The sequence below is a fragment of the Manis pentadactyla genome, chromosome 16, assembly GCF_030020395.1.
Source record: "Manis pentadactyla isolate mManPen7 chromosome 16, mManPen7.hap1, whole genome shotgun sequence".
NCBI lineage: Eukaryota > Metazoa > Chordata > Mammalia > Pholidota > Manidae > Manis > Manis pentadactyla.
In genome coordinates this window covers 61,005,968-61,031,906 of record NC_080034.1, presented here as the reverse complement: position 1 = coordinate 61,031,906, position 25,939 = coordinate 61,005,968, and the positions used below count along the sequence as shown (strand labels likewise).

Here is a 25,939-nt window from a genome sequence, read left to right as displayed (position 1 = left end):
TCCACTGGCCGTGAGGGCAGATGCACTGCAAGGGGCTGGGTCTTGTGCCCGTCTCTCCCCCTTGAGCCTGGTGTGCATGTTGACTGTTCTCAGCAACCTCAAATCATGCATTGGTCTCTTCGTGGGCGGCACTTAATCTACCTTTTAACCTTGGCTGCACTCATGTCATATTCTATCCTGTGGTACAGCCTGACCATTCAGTGAATTGTGACACAGTACTAAATACTTCTAAGAATTCAGAACATTTTAGAACACTGAAATCTCACAGAGTCCTGTATTAATGGTTGTAGTACATGAAGTGTTCTTTTCAAAAGACTCTCTAATGGTAAAGAAAAACTTGGGGATATATCCTTAGTAAGGATTTTCATGGTATCATTTAAGGACTTAAAAAAAAGTAAAAGTATTGTTTATCTATCTCACCATGGCTGATACATTAGGTAAGTAAACATTGCATTCCCTGAATTTCTACTGTTTACTCTTTCTCTAAAAGAACAGAGTACATCTTGGTTATAAGGATGAAGCAAGATAAAATTACATATAAGGCACTTAAAAGTACAATATAAACTGTAAACTATAAGCTGCATCATACAAATGTAAGCATTATGTTTACTTACCTTAAATAAGTTTTGACTATTTCTTCAGAGATAATCTGAATCTTGAATTTTTGTGAGGACCAAATGTTTGTGTACTTTTTAATTTATTGCTGTGTAGTACATCACATTTGAAAATCTGTTTCTTTTCTCCTTTATGGAACATAAATATGAAAATATCCAGAGGAAATACTACTTTAATGTTCCCAAACCAGTCACAAGAATGCACCTTTAAGTAGTTAAAATTTTAAACTGAAAATATTAAAGAAGAGCAGTAAGTGATATGAGTGATTTCAACCCTCCATTCACTGTATGACCCTGAGTTTCACTAAGTCAGTAAAATGTTAATATTCATGCTTATTGGAGTTGAAAACTAATGATGTAATTACAAAACTTTCCTGAAGGACTATAAACATACACCTGAAAACATATTTTATATAATGGTAGCTTCAAATATTTTGACTGAATTAATATTTAAAATATTTTCCTGTTATTTTTCATCTTGAGATTATGGACTCATAGCCCCAAATGGAGAAAAAAAAGAGCCTCTAGGGTATAGTTTCAGGAAATGCAGTCATTATGCTAAATCCAAAGTAATAAAACCCTCTATCTTTTAATTTGCAATGGCAACCAGAACGCAATACATCAAAATACATGTACATTAGAAAATAGTTCAGTAAGTAAACGGCACTGTTCAAATAGAAAGCCTGTGTGTTACAGGGACAGAGAAGAGAATTCACAACGTATCTTGGAGGCATTTGTGACTCCTCCGGATTTTCATGGCACTTTGGGTTTAATACCACACATCTAGTACCTCTATCCACACATCCATAATAGGGACCTGGGACCTTTTCACAAACCACAGTTGTGTCAGAAAAAGGTAATCCAAAATGAAGTATTCAGATAAAAGCTACACAGGTTCAAAACAGACTACAGTTCTTTTATTTGCTTTCATTAGCTCCTGAATAGTAAAAACAAAGAATTCAATAGAAACAATCAAATTAGTTCCGATAGTAAAAGGTAATCAAATAGAAAGTATTTGACACAACAGTCAAAAGAAAAGGCATCATCTTTTATATCAGAATACGGACATGTTCTTTTTGGGGGAAACTTTAACATAATAAAATAAACATATACTTATCTAACATGCCATTTCTGTATAGAAAAACCTCAGTAGGTACTGAACAACAAAAGTGCTAGAAAAAAATTTAACAATATATTTCACTTATGGCTGGGTTCATGGCAAATTAATGAAAATAACTCAAGAGAGATTAGGAAGTGACATTTACGTCTTACACTGGTAATTTGCCTAAAGGCATCTCCTCATCCCTTTGTCCTAGAAGGATCTCAGTATTAAATAGCTATGACTACACGAGGGACAGGAATCACATGGTCTGGGGCTCTATTAATTTGCTTTGGCTGCCATAACAAAATACCACAGACAGCGTAGCTTAAGCAAAAGAAACTTATTTTCTCACAATTGTAGAAAACTAAAAGAAGTCCAACGATCAAGGTGCTAGAGAATTCCATTTCTGGTGGGGCCTCTCCTCCTGGCTTACAGATGGCTGCCTTTTAGTTGTGTCCTCATATGACCTTTTCCTGTGCACAGGTGGAGAGAGAGAGCTCTGTCTTCTCTTCCTCTTCCTATAAGGACACTACTACGGGATTAGGGCCCCACCCTTATGCTCTCATTTAACTTTAATTACCTCCCTAAAGGCTCCATCTCCAAATACAGGCACACTGGGGGTTAGGGCTTCATCATATGAATTTGCGGGGGAACACAATTCAGTTCATAATAGGGGCTGAGCTGGATGAAAAATAGGGTTGTTGCACCCCCAGAGGGAAGCACTCTTAGCAAGTGAACTAGAAAACATGTACATCTTCCTTTCTTCTAAACTCTGAGGAGAGCTGTGAAGGTGGCAGATCTCCTCTGGGAATGCCTTTTCACAGTCCAACACTCACATGTTTAAGGATGAAATTCACACTACGTGTGCATAAATGTGTGTGCACATGTGCATGCATGCCCTGAAGGACAGGGGAGGGAGAGGCAGGAAGGCCAAGGTGAAATTGACTTTCAAGTGGTAGAGGGCCAGTAATGACACAAGAAATAGACCAGTGTGCTAGAAAAAGAAAAACCCTATTTCTCTGCAGGTATATATTTTCACACACACACACACAAAAAAAAATTCCCCAAAATAAAGTTTAGAGGAGTATGAACTCACAATTAAAAAATCACTGATCATATAGAAAACAAGTCACCATAAACTTATTGTTTCAGACAAAACAACAAACTGTAGGTTCAGATCCATAAAAAAAAAATTGCGATTACCATATTCAGAGCATAAAATAAGCACATTTAATACATTTACAGAAAAGAAAAAGAGTGAATAATGGAATTATCTAGTTACAATTTTCTTTCAAGAGGCATATCTAAAATATACCAGAAAAGTACAAAAGAAGGATAAATATATACATTCAACACTAGCCAGCTAGGGCAGCCTATTAATTTTTAAAACTATGTAAATTAAAAAAAAAACCCACAAAACTAAATTTTAAATCAAAATGACATAAAAGCATTTATTAGAAATAGAGACTATGACTATAAATAAAAGATTAAATTCTTAATTTGGAAGATTAAAATGCCTAAACTTAGATGTAACTAACAACAAAGGTTCAAAATGTATAAAACAAAATTGACAGAAATACAGGGAGAATTAGAAAATCCACTAGTATAGGAAATTTCAACACATCTCAGAATCTGAGATATCAAGTAGAAGGAAAACAACATTAAAACTGACAATTTGAACAACACAAGTGAACAAGTTTGTCCTAATGGACAGCCAACAACTGGAAAATACGCATACTTTCAAGTACTAATGAAATACTTAAAAAAACAGACACTACTTTATACTTCAGCTCATAAAGCAATCTCAACAAATTTCACCTTATCAGTCTTATATAACCTATTCTCTGACCACAATCCAATTAAAGCAGAAGTTAACAGTAAGAACAGAATTTGAAAATTACGTTAAGAAATGAAAAAAAAGTCATAAAATCATAAAAATAGAAAATACTCAGAACTTGAAAATATTGTGCTACCATGTTTTATATGACAGAATGTTATTTAATTTGGCCATTAAAAAATAATCCTATGAGCCACACAGAACCCATTTATCTCTGCTCAACAACATAAACAGCAAAAAATTTATAAATTATGTAATTACTAAAGTCAATATTTATATGTAAATTGTAAATAATTACCTATCAAAACTGATTTGTAAACTGGGAAACCTAAGTGACAGTGTTCTAAAGTGTACTAAAAATACTAAGAGGAAAGCTTAACAAAGTTATAAAGAAAATTTAGTATCTTAATGTTTAAAGCCCAAAAGCACATCAATTCATTTTGGCTTAAGAAGCCTCTCAGATCCTTATATAATATATACAAATTTATATGGTAACATATTATTCATACAAGATGAACAAACACTATCTGAAACCTTTGCTGCACAAGCTGAGTAACCACGCTTCAAAGTACATTATCTCTCAAAGACTCAGTCCTGATTTCTTGGCGACTGCATTTGTTCAATGGTGCATTGGCAATTAATAGCATTCCAAAAACTGCCTGCAGTACAAAGGGAATTTTCATTTACGGTTCTCCTCCCTTCTCATGTGTGGGCTATTTTTGGAAGTATTTTTTTTTTCCATCCACTGAAAGAGAATTAAGAAAATTCCAACATGCCTTAGTGTCAGCAAGTGCTCTTTTTAGCCAGGTACCAGAGGATGATTGATGAACCTGTCAAGCCTACAGTAGCAGACAGAGAAAGTTGGCAGAAGTTCAATGTTATTGAAAGAAATCTCAAATACTTATTTCATCTCCTCTATTAATTTTAATCACATTTTCAACATACAGCCAAGAATGCAGCTTTGACAGTAAGCCATAAATTTGCACAAGCAAGCATTGTTGCTTGTCTGCAGTAGCAACACTGAGATAACACGAGGGAGTTGGGAATTTTCTTCCTTGTGCCCTTCTTTACTGAAGAGCAATAAAAATATTTGAAAGATTTATCCATACCTCAAATTCATTTGCCATAAAAAAAAATTCATTTGCCATAAATCTCTTGAAATCACTGCATTTAATTTTGCTTGGTTTATGGCAAATAAAAAGTCAACTTAGTTCCTCAATAAGACTGTTAAACACAGATTTTTAAAGATCACAGCGATGACAGAATTGGTACATATTTCATCATAATACACCTGCTTATGAGAACAGACATTAAACACTAAAAAGGATTTACATTTAACATGGATAACTTGCCATGTGGGCTAACACTTCTGGTTTATTCAGAGCCAAAATCTTTATATGGTTCCAGAGGGACTCCTTGGCAGATTTTGCTGATTACTCATTGAACAGGTTGAAACATGTATAGACATCATTTATCTTACAAAGTTTACCCACAGCAAAACAGACACAAAAATGAGGTAAATATTATGGATAAGATTATGGTTCTTGGAAAGGTTAAATGTCAAATATATTTTTGGTGAGCTTTTCCTCCTAAACATGTTTTAAAAGCTGAAAATACTAAGTGCTGGAAGGCCACAAAACTTAACAAGTGTGTCTTGTCATTCAGTGGAACACATGGCATTATGCTGCACTGAAAACGCTGCAACCTCTCCCAACAGGCAGCCCAGAGACCAACACAGCCATCTTGGCTGCTGTAGAGATGAAGTTCTGAAACTCCTGCCTCTCTTAAATGCGATCGCTGCTCCAGGTCAGTTGTTTTTTTGTCTACATCACTCGTGGAATAATACTTTTTATATTCTTCCAATAGCCAAGGAGGTTATGACAGGCAGCCATTGTGTCTGCCTTCTCAGCCACAATAACAAACTAATACTAACCCTGTATAAGAATGAATAAAATTATTTTTCTAAGTCTATGCTTACAGCTCTCTGAGATTATCAATAAAAAAGATGAGTGATTCTGATTAACAAAGAGTAAATTTATCCCACTTTTCCTCTTACTCCTTCCTATTCAAATAATCACATATAGGCACTTAAAACTGGAAAGATGTAGCACTCTTCTTCTATTAAACATTTAAGTAAGACTCCAGTGCAAGTGTCTTTCTTCTGATGTAAGGGTGCCACTGAATATACTGCTAAGTGTGAACCAGAGGTTAAATGGTTTGGTGGGAAGTTTTTCAGAGGGGAAGTCAATGTTTTCTTATTATTTTATCATTACTGTGGATCAAGTTCTTAAAAGGTTGAAAATTTTGCTAGGTCCTTCTCCATCTCGGCATATTGTTCTTTAAGCCTCTCCATGGCTTTTCTGTGTTCTTCATCCACTTCAGCCTGTTTGTTGTGTTGTTCTTTCATGAAATCCTCCCACTGGAGTTTATGCTGCTTTTCACTAGCTATTAAATGGTCATTATGAATCTGAGAAAAGAAAATTTGAAAGTTATGTGATATTTTTCAGACAAGTACTTTTTATGCAGAAAAGACAAACATACCTTTACCTGTTGTATTTGGTTCTGATAGCAATCAATTGACAGCACAATGACAAACTGCATTCTAGTTTTAATGAACATGACCTATGAGAAACATCAAAGCTTCTCTTACTATGACTGAAGATAGGTGATCATGTTCCTGAAATTTCAAAAACATCTACTATCTTTAAATGACAAAATCAAACGCAATCTGGTAAATTTTCTTATCTCTATTTCTCTTCAAATTCCATTTAACTTTATAAAAATTTTAAATCAAGTTTAAAGAACACATGTCAAAAGAACCATTATGATAAGAAACTAAAACCATGACTTGTAGAAAATATTTTTTAGATACATTAAAAAGAATCATAGATATTTATCACTGGAAGAGAGGCTCCATAAATCTCTTCAGTTCAGTTCCATTCCTTAAAGCAAATAGACACAAAAGTATCTGTGCCGAATATCTAAGTTCCTCTTTAAATGCTTCTTAATATTTCTATGAGGATGAAAAAGTTTTTTTTGAGTACCTCAACAATAAAGATGAAACAACGTATAAATAAAAAGCATAAATTTGGTATAATTTCAATTAGCTTTGAGGATGTACAAAAAGCTGAATAGAAAAAGAGTATGAAAAATAACTTGACATCCCTGCCTCAAATACTCTACACACGTCTTTAGAAATTAAGTTTTGATACAGACTAAGTCCTGTTAAAAACTGTGGCAGATAAAAACCATGAAAACCTACAAAGCACTTAAAGTCATCACTAATTCCAGTGCGCTAATGAAAACAGGACACCTGGTGTTCTCAAACACTGGTAACCCAGATGCTGGCCAGCAGCAAGACAGCTCAGCAGGAAGCAGACGCAAACTGTTTTCGTGCCGCCCTTGGGGTCCTCGCTGCTCTTATTTTCTCTCCCATCGGGGTCATGATGAGAAGTAGGATGGAGAGCTACATAAGCCATCACAGTCTAAGTATCTATGAAATGCATATTTGTGCTGCCTGTTTTGCACATTATCTACTTCTAAAATTCCCTATTATAAGACTACAGTATTCTCATTTTACAGATGAAGAAATTAATGCTTAAGGACACTAAATTTACTTCTCCAGAGTATTCAGGTATTAAGTTGCAGATTCAAATGTAGGTCTTTCTGACTCTGAATCTATGACTTTTCTGTCACGAAGCACAAATCAGATCTTCCCAGAGGAAGTTTTCCACAGGTAGCTAAAAGTCTCTTTCATGAGACAAAAAACAAAACAAAACTACTTCAAGAAGTCTTGCTTCCAATCTGATCTGAAGCTCCTCAGCACCAGGCTTTTCAAAAGAGGCTGACGTGAGTCTGAAATTTAAGTTATAGTCAAGCATTCCTTCAAGTATGTCCCACAGACCCTCGAGATCTGAATAGGCATTACAGTGGCAGGGAGAGAGGGACAGGGAGGGTTTGCTGGTCCAATAAATTTGGGAAACAGGTTAAACAAACTCAAAAACATTACTTTCCAAAGCCTTATAGGTTTTAATTCTCCAAAAGATGAATTAAACATTAAGAGTTCATTAAACTCTTTCCATGGAACTTTTACAAAAACTATTACAGTCTAGGAGAAAAGCCATAGTCAGATTAAAAAGAGAAAAAAATGCAAATAAATTTTCTCAAGATGGTGTCTTGCTTTAGATGTAATTACTTTTTATTAAGTACAGAGAACACTAAACATGCATGCTCAGATGTTGTTTAACAGATTATTCTTTGTATTCTTTTAAAACATACCCCACAAGGCAGCAGCCCCAGGTCCGCGGCCCGCCTATGTGCGGGGCAGCTCAGTGGAGGAAAATGAAGATCTGGGAGGCATATGAACCTCACTTCAAATTCCGATTCACTTGTTAGCAGATGTGTGATTCTGAGCAAGTTAAAGTTTCTTTAACTTTAAAATGAGGAAAATAATACTTGACATTCATAAATAATATTTAAGAGGACCAGAGGTAATACATGTCAAGTTCTTAGCTCAGTGCCTGTGGTGCTTAATAAAATACAATAATAATATTTACTACTATACAAATCATAAGCAATGTTTCTAGAAGGCAGACCAAACCACTTTATATCCTCCCCAATTTGTTTTCTGTTCTTTAATTTTAATATTTTTAATAATAGATTCTTGAAACAATTCAAACAATACAGGAAACTCAAATAAAAGTAACAGCTTCCCTTCCCTTTCCCATATTCAATTCAATCCTCCTTGATAATTCCACCAATTACCACTCAGCTATGAGAAAAGACTTTAAGATGTTGCCAGACATAGTATCTCAAATCTGTAGTTTTGGAATATTATGGCTGAAGATACATACAACCAAGTAGCTTTTTTACATAAGACACATCACTTCTTGGCCTCATAGTCCAGGTGAAAATTTGAATGCTGACTACTCCTTGACCCAACTAAAAATATACCCTTGCTTTCTTATCATGAAGTTCTTGAAGTTACTCTACCTTATCTATCGTTTCTTTGTCTCCCCCTTTTAATAACAATAAGTGCTATGCAATCTTGCATTCTTCACAATTAATAAAGTAAGAAAGGAGGATCAGCTTATACATTCATGTACTGACAATGATAAAAATAAACTCAGCTACCTGGACATAACATCTACCTAAAACTTAGTTGAGAACTATATGGTAAGACATATAAACTATTAGAAGAAAAAAAGATATCATAAAATCCATTTACAAATATTGCAGTATTCATGAAAAGCCCTTCTGACTTTGAATCTATCTTACTCTACACATAATTCTAATCACGTTATTAGTTAACTGGTTTCTAAAACTGTGTCATATTAAAAATTACAAATTAGAAAAAAAAGATGAGATAGTAAAAAATGACAGGCACCAGCCCTCAAGTAAAGGAGAAGACAGATACAAAAACTGAAAACCAGTATGTGAAGAAGGTACTTGGAATAGAGAAACACGCCTTCTTTCTAATTCTCTAAAAACATCACCATATTCACCATAATGTAAAATTAAATATTCTCAGTAATTCCTAACACATGAAGAAAACCATCCTGTAATACTTCATAAATTTTTGAAAAAGCCAGAAAAGTCTGGAATATGTTTTTAAAGATTTCCATTCAAAATTTTTTAAGTTATAAAAGTACTGTGCTTAGATAAGATAAAAATATCGGCTTTGTGGTAAACCTAGCTGGCTAGGTGGAACAATTCATTTTCTAAGATGACTAGATGAGGTTTTATTGTATATGTCAGAAAAATCCCAAATTAACTGTATCTTGCATATCACCTAGGAGAAAGTTAAAAAGTATTCTAAGCCAACGGGAGTAAAGGTTATCTTAGGGTGTATCTGTATCTTAGGGTATATTAAAAATGTAAGGAAATAAGAGTTTAGCCAGCTACAACTTTCACTAGAACAGAATGCCAAGGGGCCGAACTGTTGCTTAATCTGAAGCAGCAAAGATTCCACCTCTTAATGGAGGGTCACAATACTTCAGTTCCACTGAAGCCATTCTAACATTAGCAGGCATCCTAGTTCATACATGAGGAAGTTATAAAATCCAAAGATTTAGCCTAACATATTAATGAATCTGTTTACAACTAAATAAGGAAAAATATAAATACTGAGCTAACCATCATCACCCATGCATATCACTGCTTCCAACTCAGTAATTCCGCTTTCATGTTCAATAAATGGGGTTCTGTGTAAGATTTAGTCTGAAATAAGGGTTCCTCTAATTAAAATACATTTATAAAACAATGATATAGCTCACTATAGTTATATTCAAACCGATTCATACAAGTATAAGGGGAAGTTAAAGTTTCCCCCACATACATATCAAATAGTTTCCCTGGTATTCTTTTACCTAGTATTATTAATAGTTTGAATGGGTTCCCATACGTATTTTTTTCCTATGTTTATACAAACATATTTCTTTAATAACAACAAATGAAGTCATATTACATATGATCTGCAGATTTCTTTTTTTTAATAAAGATACAATATGTACCAGTGACATAACCTGGTGCAAACAATAAAGGGGTAAACTAACTGCACAGAATTTAAATCAGTACTAACAACTGAAAGAGCTAACAACTCAAAGACTGTTTCCATCACCAGGAACTGGCCATATAGAACACTGTCTGTGATCAAGTACTCTTAAACCAAAAATCCTTCTTTAGTCTAAGTGCTAAACAATTGCTGAAGTTACTACTGAATTTTAATAATATATGTTTCAAATTAATACATTTTTATTATTGTATCTTTCAGCAAACTATGTATTCTAGATTTAAGTTAGTTTAGAGGACTCCCAGTTATAAAGGTGATCAGCTACAAGTGTTCATTTCAAAAGCAAATTCCTAATAGTTCAGAATCACTGTAGCTTTCTTTTGAAGTTTAGCCCTTCCAAATGTTGGGTAATTAAATATCCTTGCATTTAAACAATGATAGTAGAGCAACTGCAGAAATACAGCCTGAATTAGTTCAAATCTATCAGTGTACATTAGAATTTTTGGTACTTAAATTTGTATATGTTTTTATTTGTACTTAAAATTTTTATACTTTAAGGCATTGTGAGCCACTAGAATAGTTTCCAAAGATAAGAGCATTTCAATTTCTGGGATTTATTGTTAAATTTGATTTTTATGAATTTCTTCTAAATTTATGCTTATGTTTGAAATTTCACCGAACTGTATTTCTGTTGCTTCATGTGGGATAAATTTCTCAAAATTATAATAAAAATTATATTTAGTCAACTATGAGTCAAGATAAATTGATAAATCTGTCTATACTATTTATTTAATTTTAATAGGCAAAGATCAAATTTGATGATGTCATTAACAAATGTGCATAAGGATCAAAAACAAACCATATTATTATTGTTACTATGAAAGACCAATATGTAGATATAAGGCTTTTCTTTTTTTTAAAAAAAGTACTTCAAATTATTAATCTTTTTTTCCTCTTTGGTTACAGTACTTTTCTTAAAGTTTTTAATTTTATGGTTATGTACATGAAGTTAAAGAAAAACACTATTTTTTCCCCTTCATCATTACTCCTTAACATCAGAATTATTATTAAAAATGATTCTAGGGTAGTGTTAAAAACTGATCTATTCTAGGTGTCAAATATGGTAAGTACACTACCCCAATCCACACCCTTCCAAGGTCACGCAGCAAGAATGGGGTAGAATTGAGTAAAAACCCAGTTTTTTGCTCATTTTTACTATATAATGTTGTTTAAGCCAAATATGTTACATTATCATCTCTCAGGATTGGCAATGTTTTAAAAGATGACAAAAACAAGAATTTTACATTCCAATTTCAAAAGTAATAGGAGCTTTAGGAAAACTGACTGAATATGCTTGTATATGCAGAAAAGAGTCTAGAAGCACACATTGTGGTTACTTAGGAATTTGTATGTGGGTCTCATACTAACTTTAAAAACAAAAATATAATTAACTTAGGGCTAGTTTTTGTTTTTCCTACTAAGACATCATATGAAAACATGTAGTATTAAAAATCACAAAAGGACCAGGTGACTTTACTGGTGAATTCTACCAAACATTTAGAAAAGAATTAACACTAATCCTTCTCAACTCTCCCAAAAAATTGAAGAGGAGGGAAGACATCCCAGCTCATTCTATGAGGCGAGCACTGTGTTGATACCAAAGCCAAAGACACTAAAAGATGAGAAATGCAGACTAATACACGTGATGAATACTGATAAAAAAATCTTCAACCAAATACTAGCAAACTGAATTCAACAGCATATTAAAAGGAACATTTGCCATAATCAAGTGGAATTTGTTCCTGGAATATAAGGATAGTTCAAAAACATGAAAATTAAATACACCACATCAACAGAATGAAGGGAAAAAGCACATTATCATCTCAATTGGTAGAGAAAACATATTTGACAAAATTCAACACCCTTACATGATAAAAACACTCCACAAACTAGTAATAGAAGGAAACTACCTCAACATAATAAAGACTGTATGTGAAAACTCACATCTAATATCACACCCAATGATGAAAAACTCCAACAGGAACAAGACAAAGATCATGCTTTTGTCACGTCTACTCAACATAATATTGGAAATCCAGCCAGCGCGATTAGGCAAGAAAATAAAAGGCATCCGAATTGAAAACGAAGAAACAAAATGATCTATGGTCACAAATGATCTTATAAGTAGAAACCCTAAGACTCCACACAAAAAAAGTCTAGAACTAATAAATTCAGTAAATTTGCAGGATACAAAATGAACACTCAAAAACCAGTTATGTTTCTATACACTAGAAATGAACAATCCAAAAAGGAAATTAAGACAACAATTACATTTGCAATAGCATCAAAAAGAATAAAATACTTAGTAATAAATTTAACCGAGTTGGCAAAAAACTTGTAAACTGAAAATTAAAAAACAATGATGAAAGAAATTAACGATACAAATCAAAGGAAAGACATCGCATGTTCATGGGTTAGAAGCCTTAATATTAATATGTCAGTACTATCCAAAGTGATCTACAGATTCTATGAAATCTCTTAAAATCCCAATGATGCTTTCTGCAGAATTAGGAGAATCCATCCTAAAATCCATATGAAATCTCAAGTGACACCAAACAGCCAAAACCAACCTTGAAAAAGAACAAAGTTGGGGGGCTCACACTCTATAACCATGTGTTTCTGATGCTTTGAAATCTGGGGCCTTGCTGACTCTGGAAAGATTGTCCTTCCCACGGCTCGCCTATTCCTAGACATAGTAAATGACCCTCCTGTGAGTGTACCTTTTATATACAATCCAGAGCCCAAATGCCAAACAACTTTCTTCACTGGTCTCTCATATTATGGGCTACTGCCCACCTGCCTTAATTACCCCGGGCCAGGTACCAGACAACTAGAGACAGCTGCTAGGCCCCAAGAGCCTGCTGAAATTATTCCAACTAGTCCATCCTAAGCCTGCTTATTACCCTGCCTCGCATGTTCCTTCCTGAGGCAACTACAACAAAAACTCCTGTCCATGTTTTCCCCTCTGACTCTGCCTCCTGACTAATCCTGATGCTTCCCCATATGGTCCTGAGTGGAATGGCATGTCCCCTCCTCTTGGAAACTGTGAGGAACAAACTATCTTTCCATGAATCATTCCCTGATCTGCTGCCCTCACCCTATCTGAATAATAAAAAAACCCACATTTAAAAAAACACATTATCTGATTTCATAACTTACCACAAGCTATTGTAATCAAAACTCCGTAGTGCTGGCATATAGACAGATATATAGACCAACAGCATGGAACAGAGAACTCAGAAATAAACCTTTGTATATACGGTCAAATGATATTTGATAAGGGTGCGACCATTCAAAAGCGAAATGACAATCTTTTCAACAAATAATGCTGGAAAAACTGGATATCCATATGCAAAAAAATGAAATTGGATCCTCACCTTGCATCATATACAAAAACTAACTCTAAATAGATCAAAGACCTAAACGTAAAACCTAAAACTATAAAATTCTTTGACGAAAACAGGAGAGAAGCTTTATGACATTGGATTTGGCAAGGATTTCTTGGATATGACACCAAAAGCACAGGCAACAAAAGTGAATTATATCAACTGGTCTTCATCAAAATTAAAAATTTCTGTGTATCAAAGGACACTATCAATAGTGAAAAGGCAATCCACAGAATGGGAGAAAATATTTGCAAATCATGTATATGGTAAGGGGTTAATACCTAAAATATATAAAGAACTCCTACAACTCAACAGTAACAATAACAAAAAAAACCCAACCTGATTAAAAAAGTGGGCAAAGGGCTTAAACAAACATTTCTGCAAAGAAGATATATGTAAGGCCAATATGCATGTGAAAAGATGCTCAACATCACTAACCATTAAGGAAATGCACATTAAAAACAAAATGAGATACCATCGCACACCTTATTAGGATGGCTACTATCAAAGAAACAGAACATAACAATTGTTAGCAAGAAGTGGAGAAAATAGAACCCTTGTGCACTGCTGGTGGGAATATAAAATGGTACAACTACTGTGGAAAACAGTATGGCTCTTCCTCACAAAATTGACAAAAGAATTACAATATGAATCAGTAATTCCACTTCTGAGTATATACCCCAAAAAAACTGATTTTAGTAAGTATTTGTACACCCAAGTTAATAGCAGTGTTATTCACAACAGCCAAAAGATGGAAGCAACCCAAGTATCCACCCAGAGATGAAGGGACATACCAGATGCAGAGTATACATACAGTGGAGTATTAGTCAACCTTAAAAAGGAATAAAATTCTGATAAATATTACAACACAGATGAACCTTACAGACAGCACATTAAAGAAATAAACTAATCACAAAAAGACAAATATTGTATGATTCCATTTAGAATATGTACCTAGAGTAGTCAAATTCTAAAGACAGAAAGCAGAATGGTGGCTGCTGGGGTGAAGGGAGGGGGGATTGGGGTGTTAGTATTTATTGGGTACAGAGTTTCAGTTGGAGAAGATGAAAAAGTTCTAGAAATGGATGGTGGAGATTGCAGAACACATTGCTGCAGAACAATGTGAACTTAATTAATACCACAGAATTGCACACTTAGGAATGATTAAAATGGTAGCTTTTATGTGTACTTTACCATGATTTTAAAAAATTTCAGAGGTTTCTAAATGAAATCAATTGCATTCTTAAATGGATACATTTGTTTTGCTAAGATCAGAAAACATGAACTTGAAAAAAAAATGAAGAGAAAATTTCTTGCTGAGCTACAACTGTGTACCAAAAATAATTAGTTATAACTAATTTTGTCTCTTTCCACAACAGAGAAAGAAATAATAATAAACTGGTTCACATATATCCCATCACAGATAAATGTAAATAAAGAGCAGTTAATCCTGAAGCCAAACTATGTCTACAACCAGGTCTATAAATGAACTCTGGATGCATAATAAAAACACACATTTTTGCATGTACTAGTATATGTCCGTGATTCTCAACTGGGAGGCAATTTTGATGCTCTTGTCCCCCAGAAATTTGTCACAGCACAGGGGAGAGATGCTACTGGTATCTGGTGGGCAGAGGCCAACAATGCTACTAACGTCCTACAAAGCACACAGCGAAGAACTACCTGGGTCCAAAATGTCAATACTACAGAGGTCGAGAAATCTTGGTCTACGGGAAAACTCTGAATAAGCCAACAATGGTTTAAAAAGGCCCTTTGGAACATCTGTTAGTAATACACATGCCATTAATTTTTGCATACACCTCACTGGACAAATGAGAAAGTATTAACTTCCATAACAAATGTCAGAATAACAACTGTCAGTAATGATTTTAAATAGTGACCTATTATTCTGCATTTTCCAATTCAATCAAGAACAAAGTGTAAGCCACGCTACCTCACTGACCTCATGAAAAAAATCATATGGGGTGTAACTAAATCTAATAAATATCTGTAGACAAGATGAATCCAAGGACATGTTTACTTATCATTATCTCTAGTCTGGTTGAATATGGCTTCAGAAGTTGATGAGCTTTTATATATGGACCTAAGTTTAAACTACTGACAGTTATTAACCAGCTCATCTCCCTTGATGGCATATTTTTAAGAGTCAGTGAATTTTATAAGCTAGTTGTACTTTCATTTCACTATGCTAACTCCCAAAATGTACCTTTGTACTAGTGGGCAGTTTTTAAGACATATGTCAAATAACTGGGGAATGTGCATTTATTGTTCTTGTGAATGTACTTTTAGATATCAATTGTGGGAAATGTGATTTGGATGAATGACGTTTATCACTATTTACTTCCCACAGAATTCCACAAATTGTCTTAACATAAAAGAAGTAATGATTAATGACAATAGTCTGTTTTATTCCATTACTACTCCCATCCTTCTTTGTTCTTAGAGCCATTAAAAAATGTAGCCAATAGTATGCCCAAGAGCAACAATTAATGTTAGACTATAACATGCAGCTAGAGGTCAATTTTGCTTTGTAAATATTTGCTAAATGAGAAATTAAACTTAATCTCTATATCTCATATATATATACACACACATATATATATGTAGCCTGAAATCTCTGACACATTGAAGTTCTGGCAAAAGCCAGATACAGCAGTTAAAAAAAAGTCGTTAAAGATACATATTTCAAATATCTGCTAACTAGAGTAGCACTAAAAGAGAAAGACTGAAGGTTAATCTCCTGAAAGAATATGAAGAATTTTTACTTTTCTCTGAGTTCTGTATGAAAAATGTATCTTTGTGTGACTCTAAGCTGGTTAATTTTTTTTTTGAATATTCATTTGATTTTTATACTTGATTTATATGTGAATCCCACATTTCTCCCTTATTATTATTATTATTATTTTTTTAATAAAATGCTGAAGTGGTAGGTAGATGCAAGATAAAGGTAGAAAACATAGTTTAGTGCTGTAAGAGGGAAAATGTAGATGATCAGGTGTGTGCCTATAGACTAAATATTAATCCAAGCTAGACAAGGGCAACAAAACATCCATGGATGCAGAAGATTTCTCTCAAAACAGGGGGGGAGAGGTTCTAAGCCTCACCTCTGTTGATCCCCAATTTCTCACCCGATGGCCCCCCTGCGACTGTGCCTGTCTTAGGTTGTTCCTCCCTTGAGGAACCTTACCCGTCTCTGGCTAACCAGTCATCTTCCGGGGCCATACAGGGAAATGTAAAGTTGGTAAGTGAGAGAGAAGCAACATTGTTTGAAAAGGTTAGCTTTTTACTTCTTTGCATATTTATGCCCTGTAGCTTCTATGCCCAGCATTTGTCTTGAGGTATCTTTACCACTTGGGAGAATTATGATACTCGGTAAATTTGATATGAGGCACGAATTCTATTTAAGGGTTGTAATTAGGAAGGAAGAAGAAAAGCTATAGAAGTAGCAGATGGAAGAAAACATGGGAAGATTAATTATTTCTTTGACATATCTTCTTGTAGAGTAATAACTTCAGCATGTATAGGCTTTAAACTACTAATTAAATTGCACACACACATTAACATAATAGGAATACAGCTAAGCTGGTTAATTTTATTAAATTATTTTGAAAAAAGAAAATCAGGGTGGCTGCTTATGAACAAAGGTTGCATAGACCCCCATACCAATTCTTAGTGAAACACATTTCAGTATTCTAAAATACTAATTTTTAATGAGTATTTCATTTAAAAAAATCGTTTAGTAACATTTTCTGACATGTTACCTATAAGACATGTATTTAAGACTAAAATATTCTAAAGGCTTTATTATTTCTCGATGCCTTTTTTGTTTTAAACAATGTGACAGTTATTTTTCTAATTCAGAAAATCATAAATGGGCAAGATTCTCAAGTACTCACCAACTCCCCGAGACCACAGCAGAGCTCTTCCCCACAGCGTGACTGACTCACGTTACCCCAGTGGTGGAGCTGGCAGGGGAAAAATGCTGCCTCCCGTTTGGAGTGATAGTTTGCAAAGCTGCTTCACATAAATTATATAATACTGTTCATCTGCCTTTACAGTGTTCTCTGGACACTGCAAGCGCCACACTGACACAAGATGTCCCTGCCTGTGGCTTTGCCTTGATGTTTTATCCATGAGCTCAATGGCCCTGCTTCCTGTCCCAGCCTGCTGGGGTCCTACTTCTCTTGAGCAGCCTTCCCACGTGGCTTAAATGTCAAGTCCTTTCATTAAGGCTTGATTCATCAAACTGTTGAATATTTAAACTTCATACTGACATTTAGGGTTGAGCAAAGGGTGTAGAAGCTTAAACTCTAGCAAGGCTCATTCCATTATATTCTTATACAGTGCAGATCTGAACTATTATTACGGATCAATACACTCCAGAGAAATGGAAAGAGTATCACTTACTGATACACATCCACGCAAAAAGACATTATATTCAGAATGACTTAGTATTATTGTTAACATTGCTTAATAAGCGTGTCCTTATTAGTTTAGAGCAACAATAAATTATAAAATACTTCTTGAAAATTCTAAGTGGAAACACCAAATTATCAAAGGAACTTAAATGCTTATATTTTCCCACATCTAAATTTAGTTAAGATATAATTCAAATAAACTACTACCCAGCAAATGAGTAACACACTCTTACAACTGCTTATTAAATAACCCATCCACAGGCATGAATGCTTCCTTTCCTTGAATATACACCATATACTAAACATTGCAGGCTCAAAGGAAAGATTTGTATTTCCAGTCTAGTGGGTATTTTTTGTTCCATGTAAAAGTCTTATTCTGTCTCCTCCATGAGACAAATACCACTTTTCAGGGAAAAGATGAAAACACTGAAAAGGAAAAAAAGATCTGCAATTTGAATTATAACAATTGGTACAACCATGTGCTTATACCCCCCAACACATATTCAGTAAATTAGCCATTTTTAAATCTTTTTAAATCACTGCATAAAAGGAAACATTTGGAGAATTTCTTTTATCAAAAACAACTGCTAATAATATGATAATAGAAGGTCTGCAGTTAAGGGCCCATTATCTAAATGATTTACTTTTACCTTTTTTCGTTCCTGCTCCCTCTGCTGGAGACTACAGACTGAGTCAGTAGCGGCTTGCACTGAAATAAAACAGACAACGGGTTTTCAATCAGCAGCCCTTGCTCAAGGAGAGACTCACCTAGAAAAAAAGTACTTGGATCATTCTAGATCTCAAGAAACTATGCAAAAAGCTGATATTATTTGGTCACGGTGTGGTGGCTGGAAGGGAAAAAGAAACTTTGCTAATGTATTCAGGATGTCATAATTAGAACCACCATCATTCTCAAGCTCTGGGTTGCAAGCAAAGGGTTTTTACATACAAATTCCAATGACAAGTTGTCAACAATGGCCTTAGAATTCTCTAAAAAGATATAAAGCACCTGATAAATTTATCATTATATTCTGGCTGATTACAGAATCACTTTCCAGGCTCTCTCTGATTCACTGGCTCCCTCTCCCTTCTCAGTCATACTACTCTCCTACAGGCAGTACTTGATGCCTAGAACTTTTCATTAACTTTCCATTTTCTTCTTGCCTCTCTTCTCTAGTTCTAATTTGGCTGCCACTGTCAGATTCAAATTTCTCAGGACTGTTTTCACTGAGTCATTTTCCTTACTAATGAATCAAAACTGCTAGTAATTATTATAGTTATTTATTGAGTATTACTATATGCCAAGACCTTTGCTAAGTACTCTCTATGTACTACTCCTACTAATCCCACTTTCCTATTAGGAGAGAACCACTATTCCATTTTACAGATTTTTGGCATGTGTAAAAAGCAGGCATAAACTGACAAGGGGTTAACTTCCAAAACATAAAGAACTCACATGCCTCAACACCCAAAAAGCAAACAACCCTATTAAAAAATGGGTGGAGGATATGAACAGATACTTCTCCAAAGAAGAAATTCAGATGGCCAACAGGCACATGAAAAGATGCTCCACATCTCTAATTGTCAGGGAAATGCAAACTAAAACCACAATGAGATATCTCACACCAGTTAGGATGGCCAACAAAGAAAAGACTAGGAACAACAAATGCTGGCGAGGATGTGGAGAAAGGGGAACCCTCGTACACTGCTGGTGGGAATGTATATTAGTTCAACCATTGTGGAAAGCAATATGGAGGTTCCTCAAAAAACTCAAAATAGAAATACCATTTGACCCAGAAACTCCACTCCTAGGAATTTACCCAAAGAATACAACTTCTCAGATTCAAAAAGACAGATGCACCCCTATGTTTATTGCAGCACTATTTACAATAGCCAAGACACGGAAGCAACCTAAGTATCCATCAGTAGATGAATGGATAAAGAAGAGGTGGTACATATACACAATGGAATATTATTCAGCCATTAGAAAACAAATCCTACGATTTGCAACAACATATGGAGGTAGAGGTTATTATGCTCAGTGAAATAAGTCAGACAGAGAAAGACAAATACCAAATGATTTCCCTCATTTGTGGAGTATAACAATGAAGCAAAACTGAAGGAACAAAATAGGAGCAGACTCACAGACTATAAGAAGGGAATAGTGGAAGGGGCGGAAGATGGCGGCGTGAGTAGAGCAGCGGGAATCTCCTCCCAAAACAACATATATCTATGAACATATAACAAAGACAACCCTTCCTAGAATAAAGACCAGAGGACACAGGACAATATCCAGACCACATCCGCACCTGAGAGAACCCAGCGCCTCGCGAAGGGGGTAAGATACAAGCCCCGGCCCGGCGGGAGCCGAGCGCCCATCCCCCCAGCTCCCAGCAGGAGAAGAATAGGCAGAGCAGGAGGGAGACGGAGCCCAGGGCTGCCGAACACCCAGCCCCAGCCATCTGGGCCAGAGCGCAGGGCCCTCGATACTGGGAAAACAGGGCAGCAAGAACAGTGAGCAGGCACTGGAGGCTGGGCGACAGAGGACATAAGAAAAGCGCATGACCATTTTTTTTTTTTTTGCTTTTTTGCTGTTTTGTTTTGGCGAGCGCTTTTTGGAAGTCTTAAAGGGACAGGGACCCCAATACTAGGGAAACAGGGCAGCAAGACCGGTGAGCAGAGGCCTGAGGCTGGTGCCGGAGAATAAAGAAAAACGAGCGGCCACTTTTTTTTTTTTTCTGATTTAAATTGTTTTTCCTTTTTTTTTGTGGTCGTTGTTTTGTTTTGGCCGGTGCTTTTTGGAAGTCTTAAAGGGGCAGGGTGGGAAACTTTATCCAGAGGTAGGGAATCCGGGGATCTCTGGGCACACTAACCCCTGGGCTGCAGGGAGCAGGGAGGCCCCTTACGGAGATAAATAGCCTCCCAGCCGCTCCTGCTCCAACGCGACTCCACCATTTTGGAGCAGCTGCCCGAGCCAGGCCACGCCCACAGCAACAGCGGAGATTAACTCCATAGCAGCCGGGCAGGAAGCAGAAGCCCTGTCTGCGCTCAGCTGCGCAGCACAAGCTACTAGAGGTCGCTGTTCTCCCAGGAGAGGAAGGCCACAAACCAACAAGAAAGGAAGTCCTTCCAGCCATCACTCGTCCCAGCTCTGCAAACTATTCCTATCACCATGAAAAGGCAAAGCTACAGGCCGACAAAGATCACAGAGACAACACCAGAGAAGGAGACAGACCTAACCAGTCTTCCTGACAAAGAATTCAAAATAAGAATCATAAACATGCTGACAGAGATGCAGAGAAATACGCAAGAGAAATGGGATGAAGTCCGGAGGGAGATCACAGATGCCAGAAAGGAGATCGCAGAAATGAAACAAACTCTGGAAGGGTTTATAAGCAGAATGGATAGAATGCAAGAGGCCATTGATGGAATTGAAATCAGAGAACAGGAACGCATAGAAGCTGACATAGAGAGAGACAAAAGGATCTCCAGGAATGAAACAATATTAAGAGAACGGTGTAACCAATCCAAAAGGAACAATATCCATATTATAGGGGTCCCAGAAGAAGAAGAGAGAGGAAAAGAGATGGAAATATCTTAGAAGAAATAATTGCTGAAAACTTCCCCAAACTGGGGGAGGAAATAATCGAACAGACCACGGAAATACACAGAACCCCCAACAGAAAGGATCCAAGAAGAACAACACCAACACACATAATAATTAAAATGGCAAAGATCAAGGACAAGGAAAGAGTTTTAAAGGCAGTTAGAGGGAAAAAGGTCACCTATAAAGGGAAACCCATCAGGCTAACATCAGATTTCTCAACAGAAACCCTACAGGCCAGAAGAGAATGGCATGATATATTTAATACAATGAAACAGAAGGGCCTTGAACCAAGGATACTGTATCCAGCACGACTATCATTCAAATATGATACGGTGGGATTAAACAATTCCCAGACAAACAAAAGCTGAGGGAATTTGCTTTCCACAAACCACCTCTACAGAACATCTTACAGGGACTTCTCTAGAAGGGAGCAATCCTAGAAAGAGCAAAGCACAAAACACCCAACATATGAAGAATCGAGGAGGAGGAACAAGAAGGGAGAGAAGAAAAGAATCTCCAGATAGTGTATATAACAGCTCAATAAGCGAGCTAAGTTAGGCAGTAAGGTACTAAAGAGGCTAACCTTGAACCTTTGGCAACCATGAATTTAAAGCCTGCAATGGCAATAAGTACATATCTTTCAATAGTCACCCTAAATGTTAATGGGTTGAATGCACCAATCAAAAGACACAGAGTAACAGAATGGATAAAAAAGCAAGACCCATCTATATGCTGCTTACAAGAAACTCACCTCAAACCCAAAGACATGTACAGACTAAAACTCAAGGGATGGAACAACATATGTCAAGCAAACAACAGTGAGAAAAAAGCAGGGGTTGCAGTACTAATATCAGATAAAATAGACTTCAAAACAAAGAAAGTGACAAGAGATAAAGAAGGACACTACCTAATGATAAAGGGCTCAGTCAAAGAAGAGGATATAACCATTCAAAATATATATGCACCCAACCACAGGAGCACCAGCATATGTGAAACAAATACTAACAGAACTAAAGGGGGATATAGACTGCAATGCATTCATTCTAGGAGACTTCAACACACCACTCACCCCAAAGGATAGATCCACTGGGCAGAAAATGAGTAAGGACACGGAAGCACTGAACAACACAGTAGAGCAGATGGACCTAAGAGACATCTGTAGAACTCTACATCCAAAAGGAACAGGATATACATTCTTCTCAAGTGCACATGGAACATTCTCCAGAATAGACCACATAGTAGGCCACAAAAAGAGCCTCAGAAAATTCCAAAAGATTGAAATCCTACCAACCAACTTTTCAGACCACAAAGGCATAAAACTAGAAATAAACTGTACAAAGAAAGCAAAGAGGCTCAAAAACACATGGAGGCTTAACAACACGCTCCTAAATAATCAATGGATCAATGACCAAATCAAAATGGAGATCCAGCAATATATGGAAACAAATGACAACAACAACACTAAGCCCCAACTTCTGTGGGACGCAGCAAAAGCAGTCTTAAGAGGAAAGTATATAGCAATCCAAGCATATTTAAAAAAGGAAGAGCAATCCCAAATGAATGGTCTAAAGTCACAATTATCGAAATTGGAAAAAGAAGAACAGATGAGGCCTAAGGTCAGAAGGAGGGACATAATAAAGATCAGAGAAGAAATAAATAAAATTGAGAAGAATAAAACAATAGCAAAAATCAATGAAACCAAGAGCTGGTTCTTCGAGAAAATAAACAAAATAGATAAGCCTCTAGCCAGACTTATTAAGAAGAAAAGAGAGTCAACACAAATCAACAGTATCAGAAACGAGAAAGGAAAAATCATGACGGACCCCACAGAAATACAAAGAATTATTAGAGAATACTATGAAAACCTATATGCTAACAAGCTGGGAAACCTAGGAGAAATGGACAACTTCCTACAAAAATGCAACCTTCCAAGACTGACCCAGAAAGAAACAGAAAATCTAAACAGACCAATTACCAGCAACGAAATTGAAGCGGTAATCAAAAAACTACCCAAGAACAAAACCCCCGGGCCAGATGGATTTACCTCGGAATTTTATCAGACATACAGGGAAGACATAATACCCATTCTCCTTAGAGTTTTCCAAAAAATAGAGGAGGAGGGGATACTCCCAAACTCATTCTATGAAGCTAACATCACCCTAATACCAAAACCAGGCAAAGACCCCACCAAAAAACAAAACTACAGACCAATATCCCTGATGAATGTAGATGCAAAAATACTCAACAAAATATTAGCAAACCGAATTCAAAAATACATAAAAAAAATCATACACCATGACCAAGTGGGATTCATCCCAGGGATGCAAGGATGGCACAACATTCGAAAGTCCATCAATATCATCCACCACATCAACAAAAAGAAAGACAAAAACCACATGATCATCTCCATAGATGCTGAAAAAGCATTTGACAAAGTTCAACATCCATTCATGATAAAAACTCTCAGCAAAATGGGAATAGAGGGCAAGTACCTCAACATAATAAAGGCCATCTATGATAAACCCACAACCAACATTATATTGAACAGCGAGAAGCTGAAAGCATTTCCGCTGAGATCGGGAACTAGACAGGGATGCCCACTCTCTCCACTGTTATTTAACATAGTACTGGAGGTCCTAGCCACGGCAATCAGACAAAATAAAGAAATACAAGGAATCCAGATTGGTAAAGAAGAAGTTAAACTGTCACTATTTGCAGATGACATGATACTGTACATAAAAAACCCTAAAGACTCCACCCCAAAACTACTAGAACTGATATCGGAATACAGCAAAGTTGCAGGATACAAAATCAACACACAGAAATCTGTGGCTTTCCTATATACTAACAATGAACCAACAGAAAGAGAAATCAGGAAAACAACTCCATTCACAATTGCATCAAAAAAAATAAAATACCTAGGAATAAACCTAACCAAAGAAGTGAAAGACTTATACTCTGAAAACTACAAGTCACTCTTAAGAGAAATTAAAGGGGACACTAACAGATGGAAACTCATCCCATGCTCGTGGCTAGGAAGAATTAATATCATTAAAATGGCCATCCTGCCCAAAGCAATATACAGATTTGATGCAATCCCTATGAAACTACCAGCAACATTCTTCAATGAACTGGAACAAATAATTCAAAAATTCATATGGAAACACCAAAGACCCCGAATAGCCAAAGCAATCCTGAGAAAGAAGAATAAAGTACGAGGGATCTCACTCCCCAACTTCAAGCTCTACTATAAAGCCATAGTAATCAAGACAATTTGGTACTGGCACAAGAGCAGAGCCACAGACCAATGGAACAGACTAGAGAATCCAGACATTAACCCAGACATATATGGTCAATTAATATTTGATAAAGGAGCCATGGACATACAATGGCGAAATGACAGTCTCTTCAACAGGTGGTGCTGGCAAAACTGGACAGCTACATGTAGGAGAATGAAACTGGACCATTGTCTAACCCCATATACAAAAGTAAACTCAAAATGGATCAAAGACCTGAATGTAAGTCATGAAACCATTAAACTCTTGGAAGAAAACATAGGCACAAACCTCTTAGACATAAACATGAGTGACCTCTTCTTGAACATATCTCCCCGGGCAAGGAAAACAACAGCAAAAATGAACAAGTGGGACTATATTAAGCTGAAAAGCTTCTGTACAGCAAAAGACACCATCAATAGAACAAAAAGAAACCCTACAGTATGGGAGAATATCTTTGAAAATGACACATCCGATAAAGGCTTGACGTCCAGAATATATAAAGAGCTCACACGCCTCAACAAACAAAAAACAAATAACCCAATTAAAAAATGGGCAAAGGAACTGAACAGACGGTTCTCCAAAAAAGAAATACAGATGGCCAACAGACACATGAAAAGATGCTCCACATCGCTAATTATCAGAGAAATGCAAATTAAAACTACAATGAGGTATCACCTCACACCAGTAAGGATGGCTGCCATCCAAAAGACAAACAACAACAAATGTTGGCGAGGCTGTGGAGAAAGGGGAACCCTCCTACACTGCTGGTGGGAATGTAAACTTGTTCAACCATTGTGGAAAGCAGTATGGAGGTACATCAAAATGCTCAAAACAGACTTACCATTTGACCCAGGAATTGCACTCCTAGGAATTTACCCTAAGAATGCAGCAATCAAGTATGAGAAAGATCAGTGCACCCCTATGTTTATCGCAGCACTATTTACAATAGCCAAGAATTGGAAGCAACCTAAATGTCCATCGATAGATGAATGGATAAAGAAGATGTGGTACATATACACAATGGAATACTACTCAGCCATAAGAAAAGGGCAAATCCAACCATTTGCAGCAACATGGATGGAGCTGGAGGGTATTTTGCTCAGTG

At 36.1% G+C, this 25,939-nt stretch overlaps 1 protein-coding gene across 2 annotated transcripts in view; it reads right to left on the bottom strand.

Annotated features, from left to right (window-relative positions):
* Nucleotides 1-1,509: 1,509 nt before the first annotated feature.
* BLOC1S5 (biogenesis of lysosomal organelles complex 1 subunit 5) overlaps nt 1,510-25,939 on the bottom strand; it is a 62,930-nt gene continuing 38,500 nt past the window's right edge. For both annotated transcript variants that reach the window (XM_057494036.1, XM_057494035.1), the window contains 2 exons: nt 18,600-18,658; nt 1,510-6,020 (listed from right to left, as the gene is read on the bottom strand). In XM_057494036.1, coding sequence (XP_057350019.1) covers nt 5,841-6,020; nt 18,600-18,658 — 239 coding nt within the window. In that variant the 3' untranslated portion in view covers nt 1,510-5,840. The remainder of the gene's footprint in view (nt 6,021-18,599; nt 18,659-25,939) is intronic.